General features: G+C 36.8%; 1 protein-coding gene across 1 annotated transcript in view; it reads right to left on the bottom strand.

The window, feature by feature from the left end:
* LOC136857164 (sodium-coupled monocarboxylate transporter 2) overlaps positions 1-25,077 on the bottom strand; it is a 106,745-nt gene that overhangs the window by 47,919 nt on the left and 33,749 nt on the right. The window contains exons 3-5 of the mRNA XM_067135595.2: positions 15,152-15,311; positions 11,001-11,066; positions 10,851-10,902 (exon numbers count right to left, since the gene is read on the bottom strand). Of these exons, the coding sequence (XP_066991696.2) occupies positions 10,851-10,902; positions 11,001-11,066; positions 15,152-15,311 (278 nt within the window). The remainder of the gene's footprint in view (positions 1-10,850; positions 10,903-11,000; positions 11,067-15,151; positions 15,312-25,077) is intronic.

Raw genomic sequence — 25,077 nt, 5'->3', positions numbered from 1 at the left:
AATATTTGTCATGAATGAGTAAATTCAAAATTCCAACATAAATGATCCATTACTGGAAATTAAATTTTTCCATCTAACTTATTCTTGTAGCACGCATTTTTCCCCAGTGTGCCAATTTGGGTTCATCAGTTGGTAACTAGCACACCCTAGTACCGAGCTAGCAGCCCTAACTGGGCGTGCTGCAATGCATTGAGCTAACTTGTTTGGTGTTCTGCAAGTGATAGCAAAGGAAAGAAACCTGCTACTGGTATATATTGCGTTATTGGTTTAAAGAAGTTATAAGTTAATCATCATATTGGGAAACATTATACAGTACAGGGGGCTTACTAGTACTAAGAGTACAAATATACCTTTGTAAAAATCATGTCCGGAACCAAGTCGGTAGATCAGACCGATTTAAAGCAAGAAGTAGAGTGCAGAGTGAGGATATGCAGGAAGTTGGGAACTTCTGGACTTTACTAGTCTTGATTATTGTTTACAATTAATCTAAAAATTTGAAGAACAGAGACAAAATAACTAATGTAATAGTGTTTGCAGATTATGTAATGAAATAAAATGAGGCAGTAGGAAATGGTAAGCTAAGCTGGTAGAAAATAAAGAGAAATTTGACTAGTTTGGTCTTGCATGAAACAAATGTTACTGTGCAAAAGAGTAGACAGCTTAATTTAAAATTGAAGTCATATATCTGCACGTTGGAAGCAAAGTGTCCTAAGTCCATTTATAGCCAATTTAGTTTTAATACGGTACCTTGTTATAATAACTATTGTGTGCTCTTCTTACAGGTGCATTAAATTAAGTCCAAAACAGCATATAATGTGAGATAAAGGAAGATTTTGTTCTAAGTCCATAGTCTTTTTGAGGCATGTTGTCCTGAGTGGATTTAACACATGCTTACTCCTAGTAACTTTGTATGAAGGTGAAATTGAACACATCCTAAGTCCATCTAGGAGCCTATGCTTTGCTGGCAAGTCTGCCTAGGAGTCTGCTTCGCCGGCAAGTCTTCCTAGTATTCTATACTTCACCAGATAATGACATTCAGTTGTTACTCAGACAGATGAGTATAGTAGAGAGGTTATAGTTGGGAATGTGACTTTTAGATAAGTATATAATAGAGGGAAATAATGAATGCTCATTCATGTAAAATAGTCTTCCTCATCATGAAATCTCTTTATGTTACTGAAAATGTTAAGTACACTGCATATCCATACTGGTAATACAGCATAAGGAATAAACCTAGCATCACTCAATAATAGCCTAAAAAAAGAATATGTTATTGTTTTCAGATGCGGAGAAAGGCAATACAAGTCAGAAATTTGTGTTTGAAGTAATACAAGTACATAATATAGATATAAACCACCAAGACTCAGATGTTAATTTGCTAATTTCTGCGACTTGTCATACCAAACAAATCTTAACATGCAGTAACTTAGAAGATAACTTATCTTTGAGTGATTTTAATTCAAATGACAGTACTGAAGACAAAATTTATGCCCCGAGTAATTCTTCTCAATCCAATTCACATGAAGATTATGATAATCGGACCTTACAGGCACATCCATTAAGTGTACTGAGCACATCTTGTGATATGCCTACCAAGAATGAAGTAATCCCAGGAAAAGAAGCCACTCACAGTGGAGAAACAACACTAAAGAAGAGAAACGTTCATTCAAAATCACCTACAGATCAAGTGGGGAGGAAACAGGCTTGACATATTTCTGAATGGCTTGCAAATAAGAGAAACACAGATTATGCTGGTGGACAAGCATACATCAACAAAATGGATAAAGAAAGGCCTTGAAAAACAGTCAGAGCTTCGTGTACATGTCATGTGTAGTGTTATTCAAAATTGTCTGCACTTCAAAGGAAAGAGATACACCAGTGTTATTGGGATGTATTAAAAGACTATAATATGGAAAGACAATTTATATCATTGTGCAATGAAAGGAGACCTACAGCTAGAACCAGGTTGAGAACAGGTGATGAATCAAGGTACACAGACATGTACAAATGTGTGCAAGACCATATTCCTTAACACACTAAGTCTGACAGTGATCTCTACTGTCTTCTCTTAAGCCCTTAAATCTTATAATAAGTTATAGCGAAGATCACCACCATCATCATTGCATAATCCCTCTATAGACTGGCAGAGATTCCCTGAAACAGATGTGAGAGCTCCTGATGAAAGATCAAAATTCTCCAGGGTGCTCAGCTTTTGCAAACCTCAAGGCCACACCCAAAACTCTGGGAATTCTTCTTTGCTCCCACTTCGAGTCTGTTCATATGAGAATATGCTCAATCCCTGGATAGCCAATCATGTGGCCAGAATCCAGTGTCTTTCCAATCCAGCACAGCTAGTTTCGACAAGACTGAACAGTGCCCTTGTTTGCACATACTTCTGTGCTGAATCTATAGGCTTAGAGAGCATTAATCTTGCTTTGTTGACTACACCCTTTCTTAATGAAATCTTACTTCTTTCACAAGAAATACATTACATAGAGTATAATATTATAGGTTAAAATCCTTTCTATATATCCTATATATTCTGTTACCTGGTTCTCTTGAACCTTTTATAATACTCTCTGGTAGAACCCAGCGACATCATTCCTCCTGTGTTCCTAGTTATAGGTTTATCCTCGGAGAGAATGACTGTCCTGTGTTCATTCTGGGGATGGGCCCGCCACTGTAATAAAAACAGCTTTGAAGAAATGTCAGGAGGGAGGATTAATGCAAGAAGACAAAAGAGATAAACATATACCCAACAATGATAGTAAACAATATGTACTGGTAACTGATTCTGTTGTATCACATATTTCCTCTTTGCCAAGTTATGAAAGCCACTACACCCATAAATGGTCAAAATGGAATTACCTAGGTTCAGACTTGAGTGTACAAGGAATGTATGAGCTCTACAAAGATGAATCCAAGGAAAATAATATTTCTACTGAAGATACTGTAAAGTTGTGGTGTTGAGGGAAAATAAATCAATGATTTCACCTAATCGATACTATTTATTTGCCTTAGGCAAACTAAAAACTGTAGTAGACCTACATATTTCATCTAGTGACTAGACATTATCAGCACATCATATTTAGGTGTAATAATTACAAGAAGTAAGGACATTTTCATCTCTTCTTAACCCTAAAAAGACATTTTAAGAAACCTTAAAAATAAGTAACTTAGCTCAAACTAAAGGAATGTGTTATGGAAAAAGGCAGGGGGGGAGATAGGTGAAACTGTCAAATTGCAGTTTAAATTTTTTTTAACAATTAAAATGGCTTATAGCTAAAAATCTTTTGATGACATATTCAATATAATTAAAAGTTGTAGTCCTTATGATAGTGTGAGTCTCATATGATCTGGGAATGTGATGAGTTATCTTTTTACGACACTGGATCTTGTTTGAAAAAATTAAGTTATATTATGTGTGTGTTTTGACAAGAATTATAACCAGATTGGAGTTGGCATTCCATAGGAGAATCTTAAGGGTTTTTTACATTAGATTGCATTTATTAGTTGGCTGGTGGCTTAGAACTCGATCCCTCAACATCCAGAGTGTTATTTTTCTTTACATTTCTGGGGAGTAGTCTCCCAGCTGTTGCCTTGGACTTCCATCTGGCATTATACTGGTCCCAGTACTACTCCCTAGAAATGTAAACAAAAAAATAACACTCTGGATGTGGAGGGATTGAGTTGCAAGCCACCATCCAGCTAATAAACGCAGTCTAATGTAATGCAAAACAACCCTTAAGATTCTCCTACGGAATGCCAACTCCACTGTGGTTATAATTCTCGTCAACACACGTATAATATAACTAAAAATAAACAATAAAAAAATTTCAAACAAGATCCAGTGTCATAAGAAGATAACAAAATCTCATTAAATTCCCAGAACATCTGAGACTCACGCTATCATAAGTACTACTTAACTTTTAAAATTGTATTGAATATGTCATCAAAATCTTTTTATCTATAAGCCATTTTAACTTAAAAATGTTTAAACCAAAATTAGATAGTTTCACCCATCCTTTCTCTCCACCAGCTTTTTTCCATAACACATTCTTTAGTTTGAGCTAAGTTACTTATTTTTAAGGGTTTTTGAAATGTCTTTTTAAGGTTAAGAAGAGATGAATATGTCCTTACTTCTTGTAATTATTGCACCTAAACATGATGTAGCTGATAATGTCTAGTCACTAGATGAAATAAGTACTACAGTTTTTAGTTTGCCCAAGGCAAATAAATAGTATCTATCAATTAGGTGGAATCATTGATTTGTTTTCTATCAATTGTATGTCACATCGATATGAATCATGTGGATAATGGTTTGCAAGTTATGCCTGTGTCGTGTTTCCTAAACTAAACTTAACTGATCATTTAAACCTCCCGAAACAGATACTTGTGATGTCTGTGACTCATGTCGTGCTACGCTACCGCATACTGTACATTGACTTAGATGGAAAAGAAAAATATTGAAACTGCATTGAACTTGCTATAAGCTTGAGTGGCAATGTTACTCTCAATATCATGTTATTAATTAGAAAGGGAGGATTTCAAGAATTTTCAGACACTTTGCTCTGCTCTTAGGATTTTACCCTTTGTTTTCAAATCAAATTAAATCAAATCAAAATCTCTTTATTTGCAAATGAGGTGTCTACCTCGGTGGCAAATGGTACACTAAAATACATTATTGTAAAGCACTAAATTTTTAAATTAACAAGAGAAGAAGAACATTTTTCTAGAATAAAATAATATACAATTTACACTAACATTTTTTTCTGTTAAACAAACAGATCATCCTTAATAACTTTATATTGTTTACAAAATTGTACTTATAATATCTCCTATACTTACAAACATAGTCAACTCATATACAGTATGTGGAATTACTTCAAATAATACTATGCAACTGGTATAAGATTAAAATGTACATTGCATTTATTTACTTTTTTTAAAACCCATTTTGGAACCTAAGTAGCATAACAAACTGCTGCGTCTTAACCAGAGTCCCTTTTGCCACCACTTTTCAGAGTTCCTGAAGGGCCTTCACAGCTACTGTAGCTGTCCTAGGGCCCTCAAAGTCCCCACTGTACTTCACCCCTACAGGCAGTCCCCTACTTTGGCTGTCCAAACTCCATGGACGAGGGGATGGAATTAATTTTTTCACACACATTTTTTAAATTTTCCCTGTAACATTTCATTTATTTTCCCTGTTGCTGTTTATTCTCTTCTTGAATATCTGTACAGATTTTGGAAAAGGATCAAACACTACCCCTGTTAAACTGTTCCGCTCCTTCACGCCCTTCCCAATGAATGAAAATTTACCCCAATCGCTTCTGCTAAAATTCCTTCTAATTTTATACTTGTGGTCAGTTCTGCTGATAATTATTTCCCAACTAAAACCTCTTACGGATTTCTCCCCATGCTTTTTCTCCTGTATAGGCTCTATATAATCCTATAAGTCTAGTTTTCTCCCTTCTCTTACTTAAAGTTTCCCACCCAAGTTCCTCTAACATTTCTGATACACTACTGTTTCTCCTGAAATTCCCTGTTACAAATCTTGGTGCTTTCCTCTGCTCACTATCTATTTCTTTTATTAGGTATTCTTGGTGAGGATCCCAAACACTGTTTGCATATTCCAATAATGGACGAACCATACTTAAGTAAGTTTTTTCTTTTAATACTTTGTTGCATCCTTTAAGTAGCCCCATTATGACATGTAACGATCTGTATGCTTTCCCAACAATGTCATCAACATGACCCTTCCAGTGCAAATTACTTTCAAATTTCACACCTAAGTATTTGCACTTGCCATCTTTTGGGATAACTACCTCATCCAAAGTATATTCAAATTCAGTTTTAAAGCTCCTGTTTGTAAATGTTGTAACAGTTGATTTGCCTCCATTAACCTTCATATTATTTTCTTCAACCCATTCTTGGATACTCTCAAGTTCCCTTAGTAATTCTGAACAATCCTCAATGTTATTTATTTCCCTATAAACAATTATGTCATCTGCATACAATCTTATTTTTGAAGTTATATTGTTCCCTAAATCATTTGTGTATATTAAGAAAAGTAACGGACCGATTATACTACCCTGTGCAATTCCCTTCCAAACTTTCTCTTCCTGTGATATATTATTTCCTACTTTGACTTTCTGAACCCTTGAATTTAGAAATGTTCTTATCCAACGTGTAACCCGTACGCCCAATCCTATTCCCTCCAATTTCTTAAATAATATTCCATGTTCCACTCTATCAAAGGCTTTAGAAAGATCTAATAATAATAATAATGTTATTTGTTTTACGTCCCGCTAACTACTCTTTTACGGTTTTTGGAGACGCCGAGGTGCCGGAATTTAGTCCCGCAGGAGTTCTTTTACGTGCCAGTAAATCTATCGACAAGAGGCTGACGTATTTGAGCACCTTCAAATACCACCGGACTGAGCCAGGATCGAACCTGCCAAGTTGGGGTCAGAAGGCCAGCGCCTGAGCCACTCAGCCCGGCATTGGAAAGATCTATGGCTATGCAATCTAACTGGCCTCCTGAATCCAACTGATCTGATATGTCCTGCTGAAATACCACCAGTTGTGCCTCACAAGAAAATTTTTTTCTAAATCCATACTAGCTCCTCATGAACCAATTTTTATCATCACGTATTCCTCTGATGTACTTTGCTATTAAACCAAATACAGTAGAGACAATACGCGACACTGAGCGAGATATCGAGGGACAGCTACTGGAGCTCACTCTAGCGGATAGACCTGAACGGTACTGATTCTGTCATAAGAGCACGTGTATTTTTGTGTGAAGTTTTTGGTGTTATTTATGAGTTTTCAGTGAGTTGACATAATTAAATAGTAGCGTGTGTCATTCCTTGATATCTCCTCTCAACATGAGGGGAAAGGTATATGCTGTGTTTGGCTGCAGTAATTACGAAGTAGAGAAAAATGCGCGGTCATTTTTTCAGGTTCCCTCGTGACAAGAACATGTAAGTAATATTCTGTTTGCATATATATTCTTCCAGTGACAGAGATTTTTATAGTACTTCATAATCTTCTGACCTGCTCGACCCATGTTTTAACGGGCTTAAAATATAATATGCATATTTTATTGTATAGTGCAGCAGTTAACCTTCAATACCGATGTGTTGTTGTAGGTGTGATCTGTGGGTTTTGAAATGTCACAGAAGCGATTTGGATAAAGTGTACAAGAAAGAAAGGACGTTACGCTTGTATAAGAATTATAAGATCTGTTCAGATCATTTCCAGGCCAGCGACTTTAAAAATCCTCGACTATACAGCCAAGGGTATGTTACATTTTTACTCTAATTGTACGTAAATATTCCTCAAAGCATCACTATCGACAACATTTTCAAACTTTTCTTTCTTTTATCCCTCTTCTCAGATTAAAGCCGGGATTTTATAGATTTTCTTTCTGTTAGTAGGCTTCATGTTAAGAGGAAAATTGTCCAGCTATTAAATGTTAATTCATTGCATCATATGTGTAAGGAATGTGCCGATATTTTTATTGACAAATGTCTTAATGTGATGATACATTGTTTTTAAATGAGGAAAAAAGACAAATCCAACCGTAAGATTTCAGGCAGGTATGCTAAAGCTAAAAAAGTAATGCATAAATGAAAGATCAAGCCATTTCACAGCAGTCCATTTTACACCTTGTTTATATGTCTAATTTCAGTCTTTGAATAATAACCTTTTAAATAATTCTTCATTCATTTATCCAGAATTGCTTTAGCAACTTCGAAGTTAATATCTCAATACCACTGTCTTTCTAGACGTAATTTATTTATCCATTTCCGTATATACATTTCCATTGATATTTGAATTTAGCGCGATTTGTTCAGGTCAAGTCACTAGGAGCGCCACCGTCGAATTGTCTCCCATTTTAGCAAGGCGATATCCGTAAGTGTCGTGTATTGTCTCTACTGTATTTGATTAAACTCTCCAGTATTTTACAAACTATACTGGTCAGGCTGATTGGTCTGTAGTTCTCTGGTTTCCTTTTATCACCCTTTCCTTTATAAATTGGTATTATTAAAGATTCCTTCCATTCTTTGGGTATTACACTATTATTTATGATATAGTCAAAGAGAAATTTTAAATAAGGCACCATGTACCACCCCATTGCCTTTAATACCTCCCCAGTAATTTGATCACTTCTTGCTGCTTTTCCTTGCTGAAACAGTTGGATTTCTCTGAAAATATCTTCATTTGTGAATGAGAAGCTTCTTGTTTCCCTATGTGTCTCTCCCTCTCTATCTTCTGTTACTGTTTCCAACTCCTGACAATCTTCTACTGAATCTCTGAATTCCCTATTAAATAGATTTGCTTTCTCAGTATCTGTTAAATAGTGTTCACCCCTTCTCCCACCATTGTAGGAATTTTGATTCCTTTTCCTTTTTGATTCCTAATATATGAATACAGCTTTTTCCATTTCCATTTGTGGTCATTACCCTTTTGAAGTATGCCATTCATATAATTCTCTTTTATTTCCTTTTTCACTCTATTCAGTTCCCTCATTAGCTGTTTTCTAGTTTCTCTATTATCCCTACCCTTTTTGATTTTCCTGTTTACTACTCTACATTTTCTTTTTAATTTTCTTATTTCCCTTGTATAATAAACAGGGTCTGAAGTCATTTTACCCTTCTTAACAGGTACAAATCTCTTCTCTCCTTCCCAAATGATTTCTTTAAATTTAGCACGAAGTGTATCCACATTACTCCCTTCACTTATCCAACAACTGAATTGTGATTTAAGGTAAGTCCCAAATTCATCAACTTTAGTTTTTCTGTATAATTTCTTGTCTTGTGTGACCCTCTTATTAAGCATTTTTTTGGTACGATTCCTACATCCATTATTACAGCCTTATGGTCACCTATTCCCTCAATTACCTCAGTTTTATCAACAATTTCCCATGGTTTAACCAAGAATACATCTAGCAAGTTATTGAGACAAGTCAGTTCTTGTACAACTTGTGTAAATCCTCCCTCCCAAATTAACTTATTTGCCAGTTTCTGTTCATGGGCTTCACTTGCAGCTCCATTCCATTCAACTTCAGGCAAGTTTAGATCTCCCCCAATTATTACCATATCATTATTATTGTTTTTATGAGTATAATCTATTATTTTCTCAAATATTTCCATGTCTCTTTCCTCTCTTCCAGGCCTATATGTTCCTATAATTTCCACCTCCTTCATATTATCACAAACTAATTTTATCCCTAATATTTCATCCCTTTCATCGGTAAACCATTCATGTGAACAATAAGTTTCCTTCACCAGAATAAATACCCCACCTCCCTTTTTATCTCCTCGGTCTCTGCGATAGACTGTATACCCTTCTGGAAATATTTCTCTATTACCCACCCCTTCTCTCAACCACGATTCCACTCCTATCACCACATCAGTCTCATAAGATTCCATCATGTACCGAATTTTAATTGTTTATTTACTACACTCTGATAGTTTACCAAGAGCAATCTCAGACCCCCTTCCTCCCTAAACTTGACTGTTGCAATTGGGTAACATTTGACTCATGAGTTGAGAACATCCCTGGAACCCAGTTCCTTGTACATTGACTGATATAAGTCATACAAGGATAATTACAAGGCCCAAAGTAATTACTGCCAACCTGCAGAAGTGCCTACCAATTCTATTCTTGATAAATTGAATAAATAATTATTTTAAAAAAAGGATTTGGACTCTAGATTATACTGTGTTTGATTCATGTGACAATTTGAGTCAAAGGCAAAGAAAGTTGGCAATGAAATAGCACTGGCAGTTCTTAAATGGGGAGAGGTTACTTTACCAGGAACAGACGTTGACACTATTACTATATGGTTGGACAACTATTATGGGCAATATGAGAACTTGTACCTTATTATGTACCTATATTTTATCCTCAACAAACCTCAGGTGAAAGAAATGAAAAAATTTCTCTCAGAAGATCACACATATAGAAGCTGATACAGTACATGCAGTCATAGAAAAGAAATGTAAGAAAACCTCTCACAATGACAATCTTAACTCTAGGGGATTAGCAACAGCTTGAGTGGAAATGTTCCTATAAGTATCATGTTATTAATTAGAAAGGGAGGATTTCAAGAATTTTCAGATACTGTACTCTGCTCTTAGGACTTTGCCCTTTGTTTTTGGCAATATACTGCCCCACAGAAACCCCCTCTTAATAATTACAGGATCAGACAATGCTTCACCTACTCTAATTCTCTGAAATCTGATTTCTAGCCACCCATTCAATCATTCTTTTGTCTAGTCAGTAGCCCTCATTTTCATCAGTAGTCTTCCATTACATACCCTATTGAAAGCCTTGGTTAAGTCAATAGTGATACAGTCCATTTGACTGCCTGAATTTTATGACATTGAAACGTGGATATTGACAGAGGCAGTTAGCAAGAAGTCAGAGGCTTTTGAGATGTGTCTGTATAGGAATATGTTGATAATATTGTGGACAGACCATGACACATATGACAAAGTTCTATGGAGAATGAAGAAAGATAAGGAAGCACTGACCAAAGTGATAAATACCTCAGTCACATTAAGAAGGACAGAAGCAGATACCACCTACAGTAAAGGAAAATACCAGGAAAGTGAAATGCTAGGAGGTGAAGGAACCTCTGGTTAAAAATCTGAGAACTTGGACATTGTAGACGATGACAGAGCAGGCAGTGGGAAAAATACAGATACATTGGTTGCCAACATCCTGAAGAAATTGGAACCAGAAGAAGAAGAAGATTTGTAAAATAATATTAGATATTTCATATTAGTCATTACAAATATATCAACAAAATGTTTTTTAATGCATTTGGTACTTACCCTGACTAAAGGCTAATGCTGGTAGATACACCACAATTGGTACATATAGTATCTGTAAAGGAGAAATAATGTTGTACATACCAAATGTCCTGTGTTAATAATCAATTCTGTAAGCAAAGTAAAATATTCCATACAAGAAGGAAGTCTTACCAAGGATAGCAGGAAGATCAATGATGCCACAGAACGAACACTTCTACTGAAACGAATCTCCAGGTACTGAAACAGAAGGAGAAATGTACTGAAAGAAGTTTGTTAGTGCCGAGGTTGGAAAACTGCATAGTAACAGGAGTTAAGAGCAGGTATGGGCACTCATGTATTAGACGAGAAATTATCACATTGATCCATGGCTGTCAGGCCACTATTCTACTTTTAAGGATTATCTGTATTTCTCCTCTGTATAAAGCAGGCCTTCTTAACACCAGTGGTGGCAGCTTCCTATGTGCTAATGTGCATTAGAACACTGATATCTTAAAGAAAAAAATGTGATTCTCTTCATTCCAGTGCCATTTTATAAAAGAAATGTAGGCCTACAAAAATTTCTTACATACTGGCTTTGCTTGGAATCACAAAGAAGTAGCCGCATCACCATATGCTGAAATTCTGGAGAGAAGCTATGATGTCATACAGGATTATAAACATGCCATGTGTGCATGTGACAATAAATTACATGATGTGCTACCAGACTTGTGACCAAGATATTGCAGATTGCTTACCCCCTCAGGCTGTGGGTGGAGGCAGTAGAATAACACCCACCCTGCCTGTCGTAAGAAGCAACTAAGAGGGAGGGGGTCTCAACTTGGGAGACTTGGTTGGCGACCACGGGGCCCTGAGCTGAGTCCTAACTTTGCTTCCACTTAGTTGTGTCAGTCTCCTCACTTTCATGTATCCCTTCTGACCTCCCTTGGTCAACTCTTGTTCTTTTTCAACCCTGATTGTATTAGGTTGCAAGGCCTAAGAAGTCTTTCATTTTCACACCCTTCCTGGTCCTTGTCTTCCTTTGGCTGATATCTTCATTTTGCTAAGTGTCAGATCCCTTCCTTTTTTCATCTCTGATTAGTGTTATATAGAGGATGGTTGCCTAGTTTACTTCCTCTTAAAACAATAATCACGACCATCACCACCCTCCAGCTCAATAAAACTGACTCCTCACAGAGGCAGCAAAACTATTGGGTTCTTCTACGAAGCGTGTTTTTAAAGTAAGGTCCGTTTTGTTGTAGACACTAGTAGTTCACGCGCATATCGCAACGAGCGCATGCATCATGTACCAGCATGCCTCGGGAACAACTGTGCTCAGTTTCAGCTCTGTAGCTAACCTGTACAATTCTGTTCTATGCTTTCAAAATGTTTAAGACTATCAACTCGTCCGCCGCGTGTGAGGTTCGGTCAGTGATACAGTGTTTGTCAGCAAGGAACCTGTCTGCTGCAGAAATTCATCAACATATTTGCAAAGTGTACAGTGATACTGTTATGAGTGAAAGCAAAGTGCGTAAGTGGGTACGACAATTCAAAGATGGCCGTGACAACGTCCATGATAAGGACCGCTCTGGTCGCCCTACTTTGATTACAGACGATTTGCTGGCTTCAGTTGAAGCGAAGATTTGTGAGAACAGGCGCTTCACAATAACAGGTCTCTCAAACGAATTTCCTGACGTGTCGAGATCAGTGCTTTACAACATTGTTTCTGAACACCTAAAGTTTAGGAAACTGTGCTCTCATTGGGTCCCGAAACTTCTAACAGAGGACCACAAAAACCAAAGATTTGAGTGTGCGATGAAGTTCTTGACTCTTTATGACAAAGAAGGTGACGGCTTCTTGAGTCAGATCGTAACTGGAGACAAAACATGGGTTTTGCATATCACGCTCGAATCGAAGCAACAGAACATGGAATGGAGACACACACATTTGCCTGTATAGGTGAAGGCCAAACAGACTCTGTCCCAGCGCAAAATCATGGCGTCGGTGTTTTGGGATAGGCATGGTGTTTTGTTGGTTGACTTCATGCAATGAGGAACCACTATCAATGCAGAAGCCAAACCCTGAGAAAGCAATGCAGAGTGATTCAAAACAAAAGACGCGGCATGCTGACAAGTCCTTCTCCATGACAATGCAAGACCTCACACTGCAGGTCAGATCCGCGATTTATTGGACAGTTTTGGCTGGGAAGTTTTAGACCACTCACCCTACAGTCCTGATCTTGCGCCGAGCGATTACCATTTGTTCCTCCACCTCAAACATCACCTCAGTGGCAACCATTACAATGATGACGATGACATGAAAACGGCAGTGAACTCTTGGTTATCGGAGCAGGCGGCAAGTTTCTATGAAGAGGGTATTTTAAAATTGGTTACGAGGTATGATAAGTGTTTGAACAAACTTGGCAACTATGTCAAAAAATAGAGTGAAGTATGTACTTTCTGAAAGTAAATTTACTTCTTTGAAATAACCTTTCGTTGTGTACTTATTCCTAAATGGACCTTACTTAAAAAACATGCCTCGTTAATTTAAGTATTCAAATCATTTTCCTGAGAGAAAAACTTAACGTTGCTGCCCAGGCTTGCAGCATGCTAGAAAACATAGATTGACAGAGCTTTCAGTCTTACATCGAAGACAAAACTTAAGGTAGACTGAATGTGCTGTACCTGACCATCAATTTACTAGACATGTTCTCTCAAATTACCAGATTGTTGAGAATATTAGTCGCAACACCTATGACAACTCTTCAAGTGGGAAGATGTTTTTCTTCCATTAACCGAATTATGACTTTTCTTTAAAATACCATGTCACAGCAATGGCTTAGTCTCTTTGTTACACTCTCAATTGAGAATAATATGGTTGCCAACATTAAAGGGTTCACCTCTAAAGTCATCAACAAGTTCTGCAGTAGAAAATGCAAAGCATTTTTCATCAATATTTTTGTGAACATTTTAGTGTGTGTATTTATTGTTTGTTCTGTTTCTTACTTCAAAATTATAGGACACAGTTGAATTTTAGTATGAACCACCACTGCTCAAAACACTCTGATGGTCCAATCTCTCATTTATCATTGGTAGATTATTTCTTTTCCTTTTTTCCCTTTCTACCCTTGACACTTCAGCTCAGGATGGACTTTGATTTCCTTGTGAGTTTCTCCCATCTGTCTGTATTTTGGGCAGCTGTGCGCATAACCAGAAGCCAACACTTACTTCATTCCCATTTATTCTTCCCTCCCATCTTAACTTTGGTCATATTTGTCTTTGCTTTCCTCCTGGTTATGTGTCATCAAAATATAAGTTCCCAAATGGGAACCATAATTTCATTTTACCAATTGAGAATATCAAATCATTTGATTTGAAAGCAAAAGCAGGCATGTGTAGCCAGTGCACTACTGGTATCAGTGCATTGTGCTTCAAAGGAGACTTACAGAGGTACATCAACAGTATACACAATAATATCATTCTACCAACACTTAGTAAAACCAAAACAAAAATAAAAATAAAAATATCATATATGATCAAATCAAGCTCTCCTTGATATAACACTGAGTTTCATTTCTTGAAAGATATAGATTATTTCTTTATTGTTTCCTTTTCTTGTTATGTGTTCCTTTCATTGTTCCTGTCTTTCTATACCCGTATTTAAGTTAGCCAATTGTTATCACCACTCATTACTATTTTCCAGCCTATGTACAGCTAATTTTAAAATGTATTTATTTAATTTATTATTTATAGTTATTACTGTACAATACCATATCACTGACACAGACTACAAGTTTATACCTTCTAATGTTCAGTAGAGTATCCCCTATATCCTGTTCAATTTTTTTGCATACTACTACTGAAATATCATGTATATTGATTCTATAATCACTCTTCGGAAACACTAGGGGGAGGGGGAATCACCACCCTCTGCAAAATCTTTCAGGATGTCTAGGTCCCTCCAACCCCTAGGAGTCAGTTCCTGTATCTGTAACTTGTTATTAGAAGAAATTCATACAGTGATGACCACATTTCTGATTAACTACAAAGAAAAAGTTGAACATAGTCTGAAGGGATTCTTTGTGAAGATAGCGATAAACTCTATTTGTAAAGGAATTAAATTTAAAAAATAAGTTCCTCTGCTATGCGGAGAAGTATAGTAGCATGAATACATTCTTTTCCTGTCCTAGAATAAGTAGATGACATATACTGCTTCCCATGATTACCACGGTGTTCGAAAATTGTTGACGCAAAACTGTCTATGCTAATTCTACTGTAGATAGACTTCCAGCCGAAAAACACATCCCTGTTATGAATGATATTGTGTTCATTTATATAATTACTTACCTCATAGACAGAAGTAAGTTGCAGTGTATAAAAGACAGGAAGATACAGCCACGTAATGAGACCACCAGTGATCACACAACAAAAGGCCATTGCAGTATACTGAGTGCCATAGGTGTACACCTCAGAGGGTAGACCAAGCAGTGTTATGGCTGAGATGTGACTGAAAAGGAATAATAGTTTTATTGTATATCTACCTCTTAGACCCGTTTCCTGATACAGGCTCGGGTATAAGATGACATGAAATCATATGACATGATTTTATGGCTGGATGCCTCTCCTGATGCTAACATCAATTGAGGAGCTAATGAAGATGAAATTGATGATAGTGAATGAAACTGGGTAAGGAGGTGGAAGGAATCAGCTGTAGCCTATGAATAGGAACTATCCCAGCATTTGCCTGGAAGAAAAATGGGAAACCACAGAAAGCCATTATCAGGACACTTGTCTCTCGAATGCGGAGCTTGGCTCCATAGCTGTAGTGCGTTAACATCCATGGCCACTCAACTCGGTATTAATTTTATTACTGAGAAATATTCATGAACTTGGGTACTGTGTACAACCATCTCAGGACAAAAGGAAGACAAACTAATAAACTAAGCTGAGATTGAGCAATGAAGTTATCCTGAGTCAAATTGAATTTCCAATTTTTACTTCTTACGTCGTGAGAAGGCACAAATAGAAATGTATTACTCAAATCACGTTTATTTTGGGAAGTCCGATGATGTGATCTGTACACTGTTTCTCATAATAGGTAAATCTAATGTTTGTCTTTTTTTCTGATATCGATGAGAAATATTTTAGACACTTCATCCAAAGTACTAATGTGACTTGTCCTTGGAATTAGTAAAGAAGAAAACTGCACTTGGGGTAGAAACTGGGAGTCAGGGCCATTCCATCAAATTGTGGGGCCTGGGGCTAAAGTAAATTGCGAGGCCAATGCTGTAGGTGAGAATTCCATATTCAGCATGAACAAATTATTTTGAGCCAATTTAGCCTTTTTCATATCAGTGGGGCCTGGGGCTAAAGTAAATTGCGAGGCCAATGCTGTAGGTGAGAATTCCATATTCAGCATGAACAAATTATTTTGAGCCAATCAGTGACAATGATATCCTTCTAAATATTTAAAACAAGGGGAAATGCTTAATAATAATAATAATAATAATAATAATAATAATAATAATAATAATAATAATAATAATAATAATAATAATAATAATAATAATAATAATAATAATAATAATGCCATTTTCAGAGAAAGGATTAAGAAGTCTGGGAGGAGGGTCCAGCAAAAAGAGAAGAAGAAGTGAAGGAAATCTGTCTAGATGACAGAATGATGGAGGGAACATAGTGAAAGAATGAAGATATATTAGAAATATTGTTACGTACAATATCCTGCAATTCTTATTCTAGACACCATTATTATGTGAGAAAGTTTGTTATTTATTATTAATGAAAGGGGATTCAGTCGACCAGTCTGAGGTCTTTTGACATGTGCATCCTACTGCTACTTCAGATTTAAGGACAGCAAATTAATATTATGGTATCATAGTTATAATAAACAGAAAGGTTTAGCAAAATTTCACCAGAGAGATCCTCTAAATCATTGTACAGGAAAGACACGCTACATTCGAGATTGAAGTTGAAGCCAGGAGATTGTTGAATTTTAAGATAGAATGGGTGTGCTGTATTAAAAATCTTCTGTGCGGTTTGAAGCAAGCTGGCAGCTGCTGGTACCGATGCTTCAACGAGGGGCTGCCGAAGCTTAATGTCAAACCAACATCTGGAGATTCGAGCGTCTGTGTGGATCTTCCCCTGATTATTGTTTATGTCGATGGCATTATACTTCTGTCATAAAACTCAAGAGAAATCAACAAAGTTTAATGATTTCTACAAGTCAGGTGAAGCCAAGGACCTAGCAGACATTAAGTACTGTCTCAGGTTTGCTTTGAAAGAGAAAGAATACGTCATAGATATTTTTGATTGCTTTTGAATTTCTGATTGCAATCCCATAGTCTCAGCTACTGAAGGTGGAGTTTAGCTGTCAAGTTGAAGTACTTGGTGCAGTGATGATTGTGAGATGCCCCTTACAGAGGTGCTCTAATGTACTTATCAGTTGCATTGCTTCCAGACATATTGTATGGGTTGAGTGTGTTGTCAATGCATTTAAAATTTGTTGTTGTTGTTGTCAAAGAACACTAGCAAGCAGTGAAGAGGGCACTAAGATATCTGAAGGGTACTGGGAGTCACTTTTGAAAGCGATGCAAGTAATTTACGTTTGATTCATAAATGGTGATTGGGCTGCATGTACCAACAATCACAGATCATTCATTGACTTTGCCTTTACCATGTAGGGGAGAGTGGTCCACAGTGAGACATGGTCCACGGTGAGACATGGCTGATTTTAAATATTTTGAATTATCTGTGGAAGGAAGAACTCTGGTGGTTAAAACAGGAACTAGAATCAGTGTTGGCTATCCTGATCCTAGAAGTCTTGAAGAAGTAGTTTCTTTGTTATTCCAGCAGATTACTTTTGAGGTAAGTAAAGTAAATTTTTTGTTGTTTGCTTTGTGTGTTCTAGCTTTTTATAGTAAAATATAATTACTTTTCAAATGTTGCTAATAGAATATAGCTAGCAATAGGTATAAAATGCTGTAGAAGAAACTTTGCTATCGGTTGTTTTTAGGTTAGAAAAACAGATGTTTACAAAAGCACTACATGTGGGTCTCAGTGAGACATAGCTAGGTGGGGTACTATGGGACAACTTAAAAGTGACTGTCTCACTGTACCCCATACAACAAATTAAGGTTAATAATAACCTTTTATATAACCCCACTTTGTATGTTATAATATGATAGAGGCTTTAAAACAACTTGACTAATAAAGGACTACAAGTTTTTTCTTTTTTATTACAGAAGATGGCTAGAAATTGAAAAAGAAAAACGAACATTGGTGCATTTTCTTCTGATTGCATGAAAGAAGCAGTTGAGTTGGTTGTGAATCAAGGCTTCAGTATTCGACAAGCAGCTCACCAAAAGAATCTTTCTTTTCAGACATTGGCAAGGTGAGATCGTTATTCCTGTTCATTAATACAGACGGTAGACCAAGGATTTCATCAGTACTAGACCTATACCTAGTCAAGACTCTTTCTTTCTTTCCAGATATGTACGGAAAAAACATGCTAACCCTGAAGGTGTTGTTCGTATGAGTCCAAATTATACCTGCCGCAAGATAATGTCAGATGAGGAAGAAGCTGTCTTGGAAGACTATATTTTAGCGAGTGCTAAAATGAATTATCCTTTGACAACATTAGACTGTCACCGTCTAGCATATGAGACAGCTGTGAAGAACAATATTAGTATTCCAGATCAGTGGAAAGAGAACAAAATGGGAGGTTTAGAATGGTTTCGAATTTTTTTGAAAAGGCACCCAACTCTCAGTATAAGGCAACCTGAGGGTTGTAGTCTCTCTAGGACTACTTCTTTCAACAGATTTAATGTAGATAGTTTTTTTGACAAACTTCAAATTGTTTTGGAGAGGAATGATTCGTTTGCAGATGGTTCTCGTATGTGGAATTTAGATGAAACTGCAACAACAACTGAGCAAAAAAAAAAAAAAAAAAAGGTAGTGGCAGGAAGGGTACAAAGCAAGTTAGTCAAGCAACAAGTGGTGAAAAGGGGACTTTAGTAACAACTTGTTGTTTCATTAATGCTCTAGGAAATACTATTCCACCAGCAATGGTATTTCCTCGCACACATTTTAAAAACCACATGATCCGTGAAGCACCTCCAGGTACACTTGGCTTAGCTGCTCCATCTGGCTGGATGAATGCAGAACTTTTTGTTGATGTAATGAGACATTTTATTAAACACACATGCTCATCTAAAGAAAATCCAGTGTTGCTCCTTTCTTTCTGTTGGCTATTTGCATCTAGCAAAAGAGAATGGGGTTACAATGCTAACATTCCCCCCACACTGTACACATAGACTTCAACCCCACGACTTAGGAGTTTATTTCTCCTTCAAGTCTCATTACAATTCAGCAGTCAATTTCTGGCTTGTGAACCATCCTGGAACTCTGCTCATAATATATGATATTGCCAGCTGTGTCAAAGTAGCTTTTCAGCATTCAATGACACCATCCAACATTGCATCTGGATTTAGGAAAACAGGGATATTTCCTTATGACAGAAATATTTTCACCGACGATGATTTTCTTCCATCTAGCGTCACTGATAGATCCATCTCAGAGATGAATGTGGCTGCTGAGGCAAAGGAATCCACACCACTTTCACAATGTTCAAACCATAGTGATTCTCAAAGTGACAGTAATATAAAGCCTATTGATGAGTCAAATTAAATTCATGAATTAGCAAAAGATGAAGGCACATCACATGGTGAGAAGAATAGCAACTCACCGTGTGTTCATACAGCTAGTAAAGATGTAATTTCATGGCCAGAGACTGAACATCGTAAAATTGTAAGTCCACATGTGTTTCGGAGCTTCCTGAAGGCTCAACCTAGGAAATCAAATCCAAAAAGGAAAGACAGAAGCATGATAGCTACTGACACACCGGAAAAGAATGAACTGAAAGAGAATGCATTAAAGCATAAGCCTAAAACAATCAAGTCAACTGTATTACGGAAGAAATCAAGGAAGCGAAGATTGTTTGAGGAAATGGGCACAGATTCAGATTCTTCAGATGACAATATTGAAATCTCTTCTGTTTCTTCAGTTATGGATGATGAAGAAACATTTTCAGGTTTTGAAGAACTTAATAGGCACCCAGTTGTAGGAGGTTACGTTTTGGTTGAATTTCAAGGTAAAACAACTTTATCATACTACATTGGAGAGGTTTTGAAAGAGAGAGGTACAGATGGTGATACTGAGATATCATTCCTTAGAAGGTTTAAAAACACAGACAAATTTATACATCCAGGGACTCCAGATGTTGCATCAGTCGACGAAACAGACATTAAAATGATCCTACCTATACCAAAATTGTTTGGAAAAACCAAAAGGCAAAACAGTTATTTAAGTTTTGAGATTAAGTTTGGCAACCTGAATGTAAAGTAGGTTGTCTCACTGTGGACCATACACTGTCTCATTGTGGACCACCGTGGGGTACAGTGAGACACTTCTCATGGCTGAGATTTTCATTTTTTATTAATTTTCTGTTAGCAAATCAGAAGTAATTATGTTTCTTGTATGTGAATAAGAGTTAATCACATCATCTCATGTAAATTTTCAAAGGGTTTTATGAAAAATAAATATTCTAAAAATTATATTTAAAAAAAGTTTCTCATTGTGAACCACCCTCCCCTATGACAGAGTCATAGCTTGGGAATCCAGAAAACAATGAACAGTGGCATTGTCCTCGATAGAGGCCGAATATATGACCCTGAGAGAAGCTTCAAAAGAGGCAATGCGCTTGCAACAACTGGCAAGGAGATGGGGATTAACGCAGTAGTGTACATTTTCACCTTACTCCTGCTTGCCTCCCCTCTCTTGGTAAACAGCAGCCACCTTCCTTCTTGCTTCAAGAGGAAGCAGTAATATCTATTGCTGCAACTATCCCACCATTCTCTGAACCGGGCAGTGCAATCAAGGTCTGGTACACTTGCTCTAGTGAAATGAAGGGATGTTTTATCTTGTAGGTGGAAAACAAATTCATTCAACCAGTAATTTGTGTCTTGTGAATGTGGACGGAAGACAGAGGACAAGATTAATGAAGTAAAGGAGAAATTGGAATCAGGAGAATTTATTGTAACCAAAAAAGACATTAATACTGATGCTCAAATTAGTTGAGTTATCGAATAAACTTTAGAAAAATCTGTTGGATATGCTCCTTGCATTACTTGTAAGAAGATAATGAATAATGTTTGGGGAAATTCTGGTTTATTTTGCCATGTGACTAATCACAATGTATATTTTAATATAATAGTTTTTAAAACAAATGAACAGGATGCTTTATGAAGTACACTTGCTATATTGATACCGTAGCACAAGTAACAATGCATTTTATTAATTTCTGTCAGAGATACAATCACATCATAATTTATGATTTTCTTAATTCCCAGTTTGAGTAACTTTAATTATAAATTAGCACACTCCCACCAAATCAACACTTTCAAAATTTATGTAGAATTTTATTCTATCTCATTTTTCTAGTATCACTTTCAGTCTCTTACTAAGACCATCGCTCCAACGAATAACCTTAAATACTATGCATCACTACAAATTATATAAATGATAAAAGCTCTGTTTTATAAATTTACAATCCTAACTTTTTATGTTACATCTTGTTGGAATGTTGTGGTTTTCTCATAAAAATAAAATGTCATGTATCATATCTTGTACATATTTTAAGGAATGCAACATTGAGGTTATGTGTCGGTAACTCAGATAATTGAGTGGAGTGGTTTATCTTCAGTTGTTTATTCTTTGAATATTTGAATTGCCTGAAGTGTGTGAAAGTCAGTTGTAGTGAACAGCTCGTAATAAATGGATGTGTGTGAATGAAGCTGGTGTTTCAATGGTATACTTTGATTACCTAAACCGGTGTAACGAGCAAGAATGAAGATATATCAACAGGTTATGGGCCCAGAGCTCCAGAGCGCCAAAACGCCGCAGTAAATTTCGGACAATATAAGTGGAAATGGAGTAATGAGAATTAACGTTGGACGAAGCAAGGTGTGACACTATTGACGGGAAAAATGGCGACCTCGTGGACCGGTGAAGAAACACTGAATGGGAGTATGGCCAAGCTTACAGTAGAAAACTATTTTTCGTGAAACAAGAGCTGTTGTTGTAAGATGTATGGGGATCAGTAATAGTGTATGAGGATACTCCAGGTTGTCAATTGTCTCAGATAGAAACGAGACGACGAGCGCAAAACAAAGTGATCGCGTTAGCGGTTATTTTCAAATATGTCGGAGAAGATTTTGAAAGTGACTTTGCAGATATTGAATCAGCGAGAAAGGCATGGGAAATACTGGACGAGTTGTGTAATGACGGAGGGCTAGTGAATGGTGCTATGGCCCTGAAACAGTTAACTCATTTTGTGAAGCCCAGGGACATGAGTGTGCAAGAATACTTCGCAAAAATAAATCAACTGTGGAGGAGAACGAGCAAAGCTGGATACGAGTTCACAGATCAACAAGTTGCAGGAATGATCATCGGAAATCTTACAGAGGAATATGCAGCTTGTATCCCTTCGTTGGAAGCTGATTTGGCGAAACTGACCATCTCGAAGGTGAAGGCGAGATTACTCACGGAGGAAAGCAGAAGAAAACTTCAGCAAAATGGAGGAAAGGCTTACGACACTGGAAAACGTGAGGAGGATGAAGCTCAAGCCATGGTTGTTCAACAGAAGCGAGATATCAAGAAAGAAGACGTGGGACGAGGAAAATATAGTTGCTACAATTGCGGTAAACAGGGACATGTATCTAAATATTGCCGCAGTACCCAAAAGTGCTTCAATTGTGGTAAGTCAGGACATTATTCAAAAGTATGTCCAACAATGAAGAGTGACGAATCATCGCAGGAGAGTAGATCAGTGAATGCGAGTGGAAAAGCGGTAAGCTCAGAAATTATACATGTACCGGTAGTAGATAAGGCGATGAGCATGGTAGTTTCTGTAGGAACTGAGAAAATTAGAGATTGGCTGTTCGATTCAGGTGCATCCCATCATATGTGTCCAACAAAGGAGATGTTTATAGACATGTTAACAAATGTAACCGGGAATGTAGAAATAGGAGATAACAGTAAGCTGGATGTCAAAGGTATAGGTAAGGTGAAAGTAAAAATGTCCACAGGATGGACAATTACATTTACAGACGTGTTGTATGTACTTAGGTGCAAATTTAATATCAGTTGGTAAGTTAACCAGCAAAGGTTTCAAAGTAGGATTTGCAGGTGAGAAAGCAGTGGTTGTAGATAAGAATGGAGATGAAACATTGTTTGATGCAAACAGGAGGAATGATGTGTATGTAGTGCAAATAGAGGGGAGAAATGATATTGTAGCTGTGAGTGACTGTGATCAAATAATAGATCAAGAATGTAATAACAATGTATCATTTAAAAGTGTTGGGCAGGTTAGGTTGTGGCATGAGAGATATGTACATGCACATTCTGAAGCTTTATTTAAATTGCCTATGTTAGAATTGAAAAGGAGTAATGATATTAATACTTGTTCTGTATGCATTCAGGGGAAACTAAGTAACAAGGGAGTACTAAGTCTTGTGAGCGTAAGGCAGAAAAACCACTTGATGTTGTGCACACTGATGTAGTTGGAAAAATTAGTCCACTATCACTTGGGAAATCTCAATATGTTGTAACTATGATTGATGAATACTCCAGATTTAATGTGGCTGTATGTGTACAAAATAAGGATGAAGTGTTGGAGGTGTTTAATAGGTATCAGGAAAAAGCAGAGAAGTTAGATGGGGAAGAAATAGGTAGATTGAAAGTATTTGGATGTAAGGCAGTGATGGAAGTTAAACATACGAATGTAGTAGAACCTAGAACAGTTGAGGAGGCTATGTCAAGCCAAGAGTCTGATAACTGGGTGGAAGCCATGAAAGTTGAGATCAAAGAGATGAGAAAGAAGGATGTTTGGGAAATTGTAAAAAGACCAGAAAATGTCAAGATAATTAGTTCTAAGTGGGTGTTTTCATTGAAATATGACAGTGAGGGTAACATTCAGAAATGTAAGGCCAGGTTGATTGCTCAAGGTTTTAAGAGACAGATGAACCTTAGTTTTGATGAAACATTTAGTCCTGTCATAAAGAGGAAAACAATGAGACTGTTATTAGGTATTACAGTACGTAAAGGTTGGACTGTAGAACATCTAGATGTAACTAGTGCTTACTTAAACAGTGAAATCAGTTGTACTGTATACATGGAACAATCAGAATTGTTCGTAGAAAAGGATGTCCAAAGTTATGCATGTAAATTGAAGAAAAGCATCTATGGACTACCTAATTCGAGTAAAGACAGGAATGCTTGTGTTGATGCTATAATTAGAAGACTAGATTTTAAGAAATGTATCAAAGAACCATGTGTGTATGTAAAGGAGTGTTGTATTATTGGCTTGTATGTCGACGCCATACTTGTAATAGGTGACAGAGAGGTTGTTAAGTTGGTTAAAATAAGGTTGGCAGGTGAGTTAGAGATTAAAGATCTAGGGAAAGCAACAAACTTACTGTCAATAAAAATAGACCAGACAAAAGAAGGGGTTATGTTGAGTCAAAGTTTGTACATTGACAAATTACTTGCCGATTTTTCCATGATTCACTGTAAACTGGGTAAGACTATTTTACTAAGCGGGTATTCAGCAGCTGAGAATGATGAGCAGGAACCATTTATCACAGTGCAGTAGGAAGTTTGCTATATTTGTCAAATAATACTAGACCTGACATTGCATTTGCGGTAAGTAAAGTTAGTCGAAATTGTCAAAAGCCTAAGATTAAAGATTGGAAAGAAGTGAAGCATATCAAGAGATATCTAAGTGGTACTAGAGATTTAAAGTTGTGTTTCAAAAATTGTGAGGACTCAGTACAAGTGTTCTGTGATGCAGATTGGGCAGGAGATACTAAGTCTAGAAGATCAGTGAGTGGGTATGTAACCACAGTGGCAGGGGGAGCAGTATCATGGTATAGTAAGAAATAATGTTGTATTGCTAGATCTACCATGGATGCTGAATACGTAGCAATGGCAGAGGTATCTCGAGAAGTAACTTGGATGAAAGATTTGCTATCAGAGCTAGGGCTAGAAAGCTTTATGAATATACCTTGTAAAGTTTTTGCTGACAATGCAGCAGCAATTAAATTGAATAAAAACGATCTTGTGAGTGAAAGGTCAAAACATATTGACAGCATGTACCATGTATGTAGAGAGCTATTAGAAAAAGAGTTCATTGAGTTTGT

The sequence above is a fragment of the Anabrus simplex genome, chromosome 1, assembly GCF_040414725.1.
Source record: "Anabrus simplex isolate iqAnaSimp1 chromosome 1, ASM4041472v1, whole genome shotgun sequence".
Taxonomy (NCBI): Eukaryota; Metazoa; Arthropoda; class Insecta; order Orthoptera; family Tettigoniidae; genus Anabrus; species Anabrus simplex.
The sequence above is the reverse complement of the archived record's forward strand: the minus strand, read 5'-3'. Positions and strand labels throughout refer to the sequence as shown.